General features: G+C 42.4%; 2 protein-coding genes across 4 annotated transcripts; one reads left to right on the top strand and one right to left on the bottom strand.

Moving 5' to 3' along the window:
* The first annotated feature begins 263 nt into the window (after positions 1-263).
* Positions 264-6,342, top strand: vwa1 (von Willebrand factor A domain containing 1). 2 transcript variants are annotated; one of them, XM_027014520.3, is made up of 6 exons: positions 264-740; positions 2,696-3,253; positions 4,102-4,425; positions 4,618-4,902; positions 5,044-5,319; positions 5,414-6,342. In XM_027014520.3, exons 1-6 carry the CDS (start codon positions 656-658, stop codon positions 5,524-5,526), a joined length of 1,641 nt encoding a protein of 546 aa, XP_026870321.1. In that variant the 5' UTR covers positions 264-655; the 3' UTR covers positions 5,527-6,342. The 2 variants fall into 2 exon arrangements, with proteins under 2 accessions (XP_026870321.1, XP_026870322.1); XM_027014521.3 differs by having other exon boundaries at positions 268-740; positions 5,473-6,342.
* Positions 6,343-6,351: 9 nt separating this feature from the next.
* otud3 (OTU deubiquitinase 3) lies at positions 6,352-10,568 on the bottom strand. 2 transcript variants are annotated; one of them, XM_081707006.1, is made up of 8 exons: positions 10,454-10,568; positions 9,282-9,568; positions 9,040-9,188; positions 8,469-8,581; positions 8,231-8,353; positions 7,388-7,514; positions 7,115-7,305; positions 6,352-7,004 (listed from the first exon to the last, which is right to left on the bottom strand). In XM_081707006.1, the coding sequence occupies exons 2-8, from the start codon at positions 9,485-9,487 to the stop codon at positions 6,840-6,842; spliced, it is 1,074 nt and encodes a 357-aa protein (XP_081563132.1). In that variant the 5' UTR covers positions 9,488-9,568; positions 10,454-10,568; the 3' UTR covers positions 6,352-6,839. The 2 variants fall into 2 exon arrangements, with proteins under 2 accessions (XP_081563132.1, XP_026870323.1); XM_027014522.3 differs by having other exon boundaries at positions 10,341-10,494.
* Between the last annotated feature and the right edge of the window lie 931 nt (positions 10,569-11,499).

Here is an 11,499-nt window from a genome sequence, read left to right as displayed (position 1 = left end):
GAAGATTTATTTCAGTACTGCCTGTCATTGTAGGAAACCAACAGACTACCATGACAAAAATGTCAGGAAATATGTCAGGACAACTTACCTGGAAGTTGTACCCAGATCGCCTGTTATAGTGACTCATCAGTAAGATAGCTGTGAGTGTTTTCTGAAAGCTTTATGCAGTTACACACACAAGGAAAGACCGACCGCTGTGACTAAAAACTGGGACCGGGGCCAAGGTAGCGAAGGCTGGTCAGTCGTCTAAACTAAGACACGAAGAAAAGGAGGGAGTGCGCAAGAGGGAGGGTGCCGGGCGAATTCGGTAGCTGAGCAGAGCTCTCAATCTGTTTTCGTTTTACTCAAGACGAGAAACAAACCAACAGCCGTGAAGGGTGCACTGCCGGTGATCGACGGATAACCAAAAAACACTTACACAGGTGTCTGCTGGAATTAATCTGGGGACATTTTCGTTCTTTCACTAAAAGAAAATACGTGGAAAAGATAGTACATCTGATCATCTATCGTCAGCATTTTCAACACTGGAAAAATTGTTGACGAAATGGGGCGAAAAATATTTATTTGCTGAGACGAACCATCTGTTTTGGAGATCTGGATTATCTTCAGTTGGCTTTAATATTTTCACGCTTTAAAACCTCACACGGAGTCTATAATGGACTTGGGAAAAGTGCTCGCGTGTGTGCTGTTCAGTCTTTTCCTGCAGGCAGGAAGTTCTCAAAGCCCGGGGACGGATTCAGGTGAGCTGCATCGATCATTTTACAACGCCAAAACCAAGCAAGCGTCAACTTCACCCTACTGTCAAATGATCGATTTCATTTCAACCCCTCAAGCATCCTCCGATCTCTTTTCAAATTCAAGAATACTTTTAAACATAATGTTAGTTTGCTATGAAATATTTACTGGTGAATCATTAATCGTTGTATAATAAATGATTTTAAAATGACAGTGTTTTCACCACTAGGCTGGGCTTGCCACAGCTTACCTTTACGGCGTAATAATCAGACTGCGGTTTGAGTACAATAGTGACAGACACGCACAGCAATAGGTACGCGCTGGTGAATAATTAATGTAATGAAGAAGTTATTAAAAGCCCTTACTGATTCGTATGTACAGCGAGTGTGTAAATAAGCAAACAGGCAGAGAGAGTGAGTGGGCGTGCGAACATAAAATACAAATCTGCCTACAACAGGTTCATATGCGACTTTTCATTTCTCTCACCATTCCTACAAAGAGATTTAATTTTGTGAAAACCAGTACACTACTCAGGCTCCACGTTGTCAAAATGTCCTGCAGGGGTATGTCACCTGAGCCACAGTCCAGACAGAAGCCAACATATTTCGTATCTGGTGCAATGAGTATCACATACTAATTCAAGGTTAGAGAGGCCAGGCATCAGCAGGAGCAACCATCAGTCAAACGGAGACTTGGTCAGTGTGGCTGGGTGTGTGAATTTTGCACCCCCTGTTTCTTCTTGAGATTGTCGCTGGTTTGGCTGACTGTGTAGATACATGTAGTCAAGGGTTCAGCAAGCTATTGATGGAGTATATTGTTAACTTAAAAATAGTGCATTGTTTAAAGGGCAAAATGTGGGCATCAGAAGGTGCCTATGAGGCCGTTATATTTTGCCATGTGCAAATCAGCTCCAAATACCCACAGATGTGCTAAGTGCACCACATGAGTGGGCATTTCTGGATTGTGTTAGTGGGTGAAATGGATTGCAACAGTGAGCATGCTTTTCCCTTTTATCGCTCTCCTCCTCTTTCTCTTACTATCTCTCACAATCTCTCCCTTTCTCTTGTTCCTACACGCGCACACACACACACACACACACTCACTCATTTCTTGCCAGGACTTGGGAATAGATTGTGCATTCATTCCTTCCATTCTTATAAAGCTGCCAGCCCCCCTTCACTTTGTGCATCTCCGTCGCTGCCCTCTTCTGGACCTCCGCCTGTGGTATCCAGTAGTCCTGCTGCACATTCACACCATCTGTTTATGTTTATCTTTCAATTTAACTCCAATTTAGAGATTTATTTCTGCCAGATAATATATAACTTTGGCAAATCATTATCCCTTTGCTCTCCCTCTCCAAGTATCTTGAAAGAATATCCTCCCCTTCTTTTGCCACTTGTCTATAAATCTCACATCCTATTTACTTTTTAGGGCCTCTACTGTTCCAGCTCAGATGACGTATTTCTCTCATTTCCACTATTGTCTCTGCTTGAGCTTTTCTCTGAGCTTTTGGGTTTTACTGCACTTGCTGTGACAGTTTACTGACTGTGTGACGGGGCTGTTCCAGAGAGGTAGAGAAGGAAAGTGCTGGAACAAAGATTCTGTGCATGGGAGTTTAGGATGTGTGTGTGTGTGTGTGTGTGCATACATGTATGCAAGCATGAGTGGGAGCAGGGACGACATTCCTGGAAAATACGGAGGAAGGGAGAGACTAACCCAGTGAGAATAAAGAGTGTGGGATGTTTATTTTTCTTCATTTTCAGATATTTGTTTGGTACTGCTGTTTGGAACTTGGGTCCCACTGAGCCTGTTATTCTGGCTCCAGGTCCCTCATTTGTGTTAGCCCTGCTATGTATTTTATTAACATTGTGGAACTAATTTCTCTTAACACAACTCCTCAGCAGTACATTACCATCTTGTTTACCAAATCTGTGGAATTGTTTTCATTCTATACCCACAGTTTTTAACTGCTGTGAGGGCGATATCTTGTTCCTGTTGGATTCCTCCGGCAGTGTGTCGTCGTTCGAGTTCTCCCACATGCTGAGCTTCCTGTCGGAGCTTGTGCTGCCCTTCTCTCTGGGTCCTGAACAGGTGGGGGTATCCCTGCTGCAGGTTGGGACTGAGCCTCATCTGGAGTTTGGCTTTGGGACCTACAGCACCCAGCAGGGCCTACAAGAGGCCCTGAGCAGGACTAAGCAGCTTGGAGGAGACACCAACACAGAGGCTGCTCTGATCTTTGCCAAAGAATGGGTGTTAAAACAAGGTGTGACTGGGGGAGCCCGACCAGGACTACCAAGAGTGCTGGTGTGGCTTACTGATGGGGTGGAGCCGGGTGACGTGCAGGGACCAATGGCTGAACTGCGAGACAAGGGCGTGGCGGTGCTGGTGGTGTCCACTGGCCGGGGGAACTACCAGGTGCTGAGCGATGTAGTGAGCCCACCTGCTGAGGATCACCTCTACTTTGTGGATATTGAAGACATGAGCATCATCACTGAGGACCTAAGAAATGCCATCATTCGTAAGAACATTTTAACAAAGGAACATGATATGGGGTAAAATCTCAAGTGTAGAACTGAGGTCATGTGATCATAATTAATCGTAAAACTAATAATAATATAATACTATTTATTTTACTTTATGGTTTAGAAAATTAGATGATAAAGAAAAATAAAAACATTTAAAGGTGCCATAAGTTATTTAATAACTTATTTAAATCAGAGGTATTGAAAAGAGAATAAGTAGACAGCAGAGAGACTGTTTGGGTGTGGACATTTGTGTGCATTAACCTCAGTGCCTAAGGTTGCAGATATCTAGGCTTTCATGCCAGGGTACTCTGATACAAATAGCATGAGACCGAATGCACTAGGTGTCTAGAAGGCACAGGAGAAAATAGGGGCAGCATTAAAGACACTGTAATGGGAGACAGGGGCTCATAATACATAATTATTTTGCCTTCTCCATTCCCCAGTAGAACCCCCCCCCCCAGCGCCACACATGGATATTTATAGAAAACTTTTCTCCTTGTTGATTGGGTATCACATAAGCATGTACCTAAAAATACACACGCATAAGCTATATGTACTAAGAAATGCATAGCGCATATGCACAGTTTACAGTATGAGACAGACATGCCAAACCTTTGGCATGCTGGTTTAGACACTTACTCAGCTATACCGGGCACTCTCATGAGGGTGCTATTTTTCATAGCGGCATCGTGTGACTAAGTTTTCTATTTTGAGAAACATTACTGCACATTAATTGAATGTCCTGGAGTCCCCCTGACTGCCTCACTGTGCAATAATCTCCCTTCTATCTTTACTGTTTTGCTCATCTGCCTCTCTCCTTTTTTTCCCTTTCCTTACCCAGGCATCATTCTTGCTGAGAGGCTGCAGGTTAGAGATATCTCCTCTACTAGCGCAGTATTGCACTGGAGGCCTGTGCTTTCAGGCACTGGCTACTATGACATCCGGTTTGGGCCCATTTACTCCAGTCAAGCGGGGCCTGGGGGAGGCCCAGGCACCAAGCCTGGCACTGGTCCTGGCCACTATCAACGAATCACCCGTCCTGCGTTCTCCATCTCCGCCCAGTTGACTCACCTGCGGCCAGACACCACGTACAACATCACTTTGATTCCAGTGTCAAACCTGGAGTTCTATAACAAGCTTAGCACTCTCTTCACCACCCATGCAGGTGAGGGCAGCAAGTGGAGTGTGGTGCTCCAAATGTCATTTGAAATGGTGTACGCTTTGCCAGACATCTTCCAGTGAGAAATGCGTCAGAGCACACTGTTTACATTCTACGCAGTCTATCTGTAAACATGTTTGCTCTCTCACGTGGACCTCCTCTCTTTCTACCTCTTCATCTTCCACCCAAACATACCAGAATCAGAGGCTATGCAGAGCCCGGCACAGGTGACGGTGTCGGAGTCAACAGTGAACAGCGTGAGGGTGAGCTGGGGTCCCCTGCAGCCGGATTTAGTACACAGCTACCAGGTGGAGTATTCAGCACTGCCTACGGGGAAGCTCCATGTGGTCACCGTCAGTAACAGGCAGAATTCAACGGTGCTTGCCAACCTGCTGCCCGACACACAGTACCTGGTTACTGTGAGCGCCCGCTACTCCTCTGGCAAAGAGAAAGCAATGTCTGTCAAAGTGTGCACTCAAGAAAGTAAGCAACGCAAGTTTTGTATTTTTTGATTTCAAAAACCTTACTAAACACTCAATAACTCTGGTATGAAATTAATCTTTTATTCTTCCCTTTTTTTATTCTACGTAAGGTTAAATTGTTTTTCTTTGCAATCCTACTCAGTATTTCCAGCTCTAGCAGATCTGAGGCTTACTACCACGGGCAGTGACTCAGTGCAGCTTAGGTGGAGAGGTAGTGCTGATGGCCTGCGTGGTTACTGGGTTACGTGGGAGCATGAGTTTGTCCACTCCGCTGCCCAGCGTTCCACCCTGTATCTGCCACCCCACCTCCTCTCCACAACGCTCACCAATGTGCCCCCCAACGCCCGGGTCTGTGTCTCCCCCGTTTACAAGTCAGCTCGGGGAGAAGGCCTTTGCTGTACTGCTCACTTCAGCTCAGGTGGGTGGTCTGCTTTCTGCTTGCAGTTCACTTCAAACCAAAATGTCTTTTTATGAAGTTTATCAAAATGTATCACCAATTTAATCACACACAGATTTTTGGACTACTACTAGCTACTGGAGTATCCTGTTTTCAAATCTTCTTCTTACACAGCCGCAGTGCCCTGGAGCCAGAGGTTGTAGCTCTGCCAGAAAGATGTGGAGCTGAAAACCTTACCACAGATGGAAAAAGGGAAGAGAAAGACTGCTAAGAGCAATAGAGGCCTGCTGGAACGTGCTCAATGGCAATACACAATCTGCACTGAATACATAAGTTACTCACGCTCCCAAACTACTTGTAAAACACAACAGGCACAAATCAGACTGAAAAACCATCTAGAGACTTTATCTGTTTAAGAGATTTAAACTATTCAAAATTGAGTACACGTTGAGAAATGAGATCAAAAGAGGTTAGTGCACTATTGTGTAAATATCATTTCAATAGTGAAATCTGCGATGAGAAAGGTGATGCACTGTTGTCCCACGTTTTATGTTTAACAAGGGAACAATTAAATATTTCAACCTAGCGAAGGTCTTATGCATTAACCACTGCTTAAGGGTAAAAAGAATGTCCCAGTATGTTGCTAGAGTGCACAGTTAAGCACAGTTAAGCACAGTTACCTTACCATAATTATCTCAAGTTCTCAGTTCCTTGCCTGAGGATGTGACGGATAGTAGGGTACTTCCCAACCTCAAACTAAGTTTCCAGAAGTCACAGCCCACTGCTTCCTTATATCTACTTATTGGTGGAACCTGGGTTCACCTTGTAAATCTCGCTTGGCATGCTATGATTTCAGGATGATTACATGGTCATGCTTTTTACTCCCTTCACATGTACTGTATCGCTTGCTTTAAATGTTTTGTAAGACAGCTTCTATCTTACAAAACATTTAAAGCCCCCAATCGTGCATCTTAAACTTCTACTTCAGTATAAAATTGAATTTGTATTTACAAATAAACATTTGTCTATGCATTTCTGAAAGCATACCATGTCTTTCACTAATCTTGTTTATTATTAGCTTGCACTTCATTGCAAAATATAAAGATGACAGATCTGTATAAGGAGATGGAAAGGGTAAATGAACTCAAACACTACTGATTTCAACTGAGAATGGTAGCATTCATTAGGAACATGCACTTAATTAAAGAAATGAATTCCTTATAAAATCAATGAAAAAGTGCACATGAAAACATCAACCTTAAATTCACACTGTCCTCCATATTATTAGATTTTCTTTACAACTGTTCTTTGGCTATAAATCAGATAATTAACTGAAATCATTGAAGGTTGAAAACAGACTATGCTTGTTTATCTAAGGCAACCAGACAGCCTTACCCTACACAGAAAATCCTACGCCCTCTTTCTGCTGCATATTCTCCAGGTATAAAAACAGCTACTTCAATGTACTTGGATAACTGAATAGAAAGAAGCTAGGAGTCATCTTAAGAGTGTCTTCGGAGTTTATCTTTGTCCATGATTGTTTAGATGCTTAAGGTGTTGAGAGCAGGCACAAGGGTAACCGGTTCAGACAGATTCTGATTCTGGTCATGTGATGCTTTGCCTTGAAGAATCTTCTGCCTGTGTCTCTCCTCCTGCCTCCTCTTCTTCTCCAGACGCTGGTGCTCTTTCCTTTGTTTATTGGACAGCTAAAAATGGAAAGAAGAAGTGCCACTCAAAACAAGTCCTTATTTGTGCTTTTTCATGTCAGCAGCAGATATTCACATTGTTTATAACAGTAGAAAACAGTTACAATAACCTTGGGCTTGTGTAAAGTACTGCTCTCTGGTGGCGATATGCCGTCACTGCATTCTGCATGAATATTTGGACACTGAGGGCGGGTCCCTTTTCCAGTGTCACAGTGTGATTGGTTACTCAGCTCAGACTCCATCCATTCTGCATGGCACTTTTGTGAGTTGGCACCTAATTGATACAGATTCCCTTCATGACCTGAAAGACAACAGAAACCAGTGTGGGGAAAGTAATGAGCTTAGACACAGTCAGGAAGAGTCAGTGAGTGAGACTGACTTACTGCTAAAACCGCTAGTCTTCAGGGAACTTAGGATCACTTCTTCATGCTCAGAGAGAGGGTAGCAGGGAGAAGGGGCGCTCTGCTGGTCCTTTTGGCCATCATCAAAATGTCTTGAATTATTCATAGTCTGTCACATGGAGAAAGGAGAAAATACCATCCACTTTATTAAGAACATTGATTTAGTAGAAATACCTAGGTATTTGGGATAAACTTCTCTTATATGTTGCTTTGTACAATTTCTATTAGCTAACCCCCATCTTTTCATCAGTGGTCAGTTTCTGACCATAGGATTCCTGCTGACTGGATGTTTTTTTGGGGGCACACCACTCAACCCAACAGTGACACTGACAAGTGTAAAAAAAAAAACCCAGCTGCACTGCCATGACTGATGCACTCAAACCAGTACAACACCTGCATCCATGCCACGACCATGTCAATGTATACAGCTATGGTAATATTTTGCAACTCAAATTAATATCCAGTTAGCAGTGGCCCGGTGCTCAGGAATGGATGTTGAATGTATGCCATGGCAATAAATAGGTTACAGTCTACAATTGCACACCTATAAAATTGACCTATAAAACAGGTATATCTAATAAAAGAGGCCAGTGAGAATAGTTGCAAGGTTGAATTTTTTTTAACTAAAGTGTAAGTAGAAATGATTTTCTCTAAAATCTTTAATCTATAGCCTGTATTATATGTCTAGCCACTGCTTGACATATTATGCATTAAAGAACATAACCGTTTTGCGGTTCCTGCATTGCTAATGCATATTTGGTGCATTTACCCAGCCACAATATCTCTTTAATAAAATAACACTTTGGGAATAAATAAATGACAAACCTCTATGCGCAGATGAGCAGGACTTTCCGAGTTGTCTGCAATATGCCGGACACTATCGTAATGGTCACCGTAACGATATGCAATATGAAGCTCCCGACATAACGGTTTCTCTGATCCATTTATCTAGATTCAAAGAGGGATATCAGCTTTATTGCATCACTCACAGCCTACACTTATCAAAATCATGTAATATTACACTCATAATATGAATTCTGAAGAGCAGACCGCTACAGCTCACCTCCCACAATGGCGCATTCAACTGATGGATCACCACTTTCACTTGCTGGCTGCGAGCAAAGGCCACTATTGCATCATTACCAGCAAATGTGCCTGGCTGTGCGAGGTTCGACACTGGATGGTGAAAACAAAATGAATGCTGGTAAAAAGGTAAAATCCAGTTTTCGTTTGTAAAAATAGTAATGTTTAGTTGTTCCTTTTGCAGCAGATATTTGTCAAGCAATGTGGATAAGTACACAGAGGAAGTTGTGTCCTTAATTTGGAATTTCTTAATGATGAACATTACAGAATGCCACAGAATGACAATTATTCATCTAGTACTCAAGTTTCATCTTGTTCTACACACCTATTGAGATGCTACTGTAGGTTAAAAATTTAAGTTGTCATGCAAATTAATGTCAATGAAGTCATAATCTTCATAATATGGTTTAACAGGAGGAAGGACAAAAAGCCTAAATCCCTGTCTTACAGCTAAGAGTGAAGAATGGTTCAAAGTCACTAGACTTTGCTTTCTTTTTCTATTTTCCATTAACATGATTCTTCACCCCCGAATGTCCCCGCCCCCTCCTCACAGTGTTTAGTGAATGGTACATCATCCTCAACAAAAGGTTCAAAGTCCTGACGATGTGTCATCATGTACTGCACAGTCTCCTGACGCAGGCGCAAGTGTTCTCGTGAGTGTCCCTCCAACTGGTCAGCAAGAGCTCGGAACAAACAGTTTCTATAGGGTAGAGTCATAAGATGAAAACCACAGGTTGTTGTTTTTTGATGATCAAAAATGCTTGCCTTCAGAATGTGACAATCCTTCACATACCCATCTCCAGGAACCTCTCTGAGTTTGAGACAGAGAGCTTTCAGTTGGTTGGAGAAGCTGACGAATTCCTCTCCTTCGTCCTCTCCTGGAGGTCGATTCTTACGGTCTTTGGCCAGAGCCCTGCGAGCAGCACGCTCATCCCTCTTTCTTTCCAAATCACATTTCTTATTCCCACGTCCAGGTTTCCCTGATTGCTTCCTTGACATGCTGAGGCTTTGTGTGTAGCCTGACTTCAATGGAGTGTGACAGCTGATAAAATCTATCTGACAGCCGTGTATAATCGTAGCCTGGAGCATGAATGATTGTGTCAGACCAAAACATAATTAAACATAAGCACAGCAAATATAAATAGCAAGTATAAATGATTTTTTAAATATTTATATAAACATCATCACCACTTCTAATAAGCATCATCAACTTCCAAGTATACAGACAATACATCGTTAGGCAGCTGATCAGAAAACATAATTAAGCCAGAGAGGAAACATAACTGTGGATGCAAACTAGCAAATACAGTGGCAGGCTGGTGGGGACACAATCTGATGAAGGCTAACGTTAGCTAGTTATCTATTAGCTAGCTTCAGCGATGCCTCGTCAAAAATATGAAGTACGATACTAACTATTCGTTAGCTATAGAATCCCGCTGAATACAATTATAACGACGGTATGAGCATATATAATCGCAGGTGTTTAGCCAGCCAGCCAGCTAACCTTAACCAGCTGGACCTCCAGCTTAGCTAACAAACGCCAATGGGGTAGATAGCGTTACCTAGCTAAACCTATAAACTTGAGTTTCGGGAACAGAAATGTCAGCCAGCTAAACCAGCTAGTTACCCCAGACAGCAAGTTTACTCGAATATACAAACGGGAAAAGGGACGGACAGTTTATGCCGATAATAATGAACAAGCCGATGATGACGCTGTTCTCCGCTTGTCCTACTCTATGACTAGCTGTGCTAAAGGTGCTACTGTGTAGCTAGCTTAGCTAACAAGATGTAAGGTTGAGATGTAGTCTTATGTTGTCCAGCGTCCATAAAGTATGCAAAACAGCATACTCACATCATCTATAAGATGGGGAGATACCACCACATTCACTACAGCGTCCGGGTTTTGAAAAGTAATATTACAAACGAAACTTTGAAACACAGAAGACGTGCGATTACTTTGCTTACTTCGGTACAGAAAATCCTTTTGGATAGGGTACGGTGGCTTTAATAGCTCATTTCACAGGCGTAAACGCAGTTTGCTTATCGGATACTAGCACTGCAAAGTAGACAGACTGATAGACAGATAGACAGATAGACAGACAGACAGACTTTGAGTCATTTCAAATGTTTGCAATGAACCTTGCCCATATAAATGAGTAACTATCCAAACTAATGGTGAAATTCGCTATTTTTGTTGATTCCTTATTAAAATTGTTGTTAAGCTTTGATATTGAGCAGCTTTCACTCCCCAGCCTCTTACACTTGAACATGTTCCAAAATGAGAATCTCGCTGTAGGGTTATGCGTGTCTGTCTATATTTTATTTTTAGCCTTCTAAGAACAAACTGGAGTTAATTTGGAAATTTCCTCCCAGATAAAACCAATAGAACCTGACAGAATGCATGGTTTGTGAGATCCTCTATGCTTTTATTTGATTGATGGAACATTAACTAAACTAATTAACATTAACTAATTAAACAATTAAACGATTGCTTCATAAAATTGTTTAAAACCAGTGAGAGGGTACACAGGATTTGTTCGGCCTGCGTTTCTCCATAGGCTGAGAAAGATCTACAGGAGGAGACGTGCCTTGTTAGGGTTGAAAAACAGCATACCACTACTCCAAGATTTATCCCGTGTGTCCCTCTCTATGTGCCTCTAGTCTGGCAAACTCTTTCCATTGATAGTCCTTGAACATTTGTGAACAGATTTAAGTTGGAGTTATGAGTTGAGAATGGAACAATGACAGAATCCAGTCCTTGGCGTAGAGACATGGTGTAAAGAATAGTACATGGGTTGGCCCCAAAAGATTGATTGATTAATTGAAAGAAATAATTAGTCTTTTTTGTGTAAACTAATCTTTGTCTGCGCGCGCGCTCGCGTGTGTGAGCGCGTCTATGGTATGAGAGAGAGAGAGAGAGAGAGAGAGAGAGAGAGAGAGAGAGAGAGAGACCATTTGATGGTTACCGCATCATGCAGTAAATCTTTATTGTGGCTGCTCTCCACGGTGCT

Source organism: Electrophorus electricus, chromosome 24 (assembly GCF_041902795.1).
Source record: "Electrophorus electricus isolate QZ-2024a chromosome 24, ASM4190279v1, whole genome shotgun sequence".
NCBI lineage: Eukaryota > Metazoa > Chordata > Actinopteri > Gymnotiformes > Gymnotidae > Electrophorus > Electrophorus electricus.
The sequence above is the reverse complement of the archived record's forward strand: the minus strand, read 5'-3'. Positions and strand labels throughout refer to the sequence as shown.

What these genes read in the sequence shown, in the direction of transcription:
- vwa1 (XM_027014520.3), top strand. Translation starts at nt 656, where the DNA reads ATGGACTTGGGAAAAGTGCTCGCGTGTGTGCTGTTCAGTCTTTTCCTG. An exon ending in AAGCCCGGGGACGGATTCAG is followed by an intron (nt 741 to 2,695) that starts GTGAGCTGCATC and finishes CTATACCCACAG; the next exon opens with TTTTTAACTGCTGTGAGGGC. An exon ending in CAAAGTGTGCACTCAAGAAA is followed by an intron (nt 4,903 to 5,043) that starts GTAAGCAACGCA and finishes AATCCTACTCAG; the next exon opens with TATTTCCAGCTCTAGCAGAT.
- otud3 (XM_081707006.1), bottom strand. Translation starts at nt 9,487, where the DNA reads ATGTCAAGGAAGCAATCAGGGAAACCTGGACGTGGGAATAAGAAATGT. An exon ending in AGAGAGGTTCCTGGAGATGG is followed by an intron (nt 9,189 to 9,281) that starts GTATGTGAAGGA and finishes TCTACCCTATAG; the next exon opens with AAACTGTTTGTTCCGAGCTC. An exon ending in GTACTTTACACAAGCCCAAG is followed by an intron (nt 7,005 to 7,114) that starts GTTATTGTAACT and finishes TTCCATTTTTAG; the next exon opens with CTGTCCAATAAACAAAGGAA.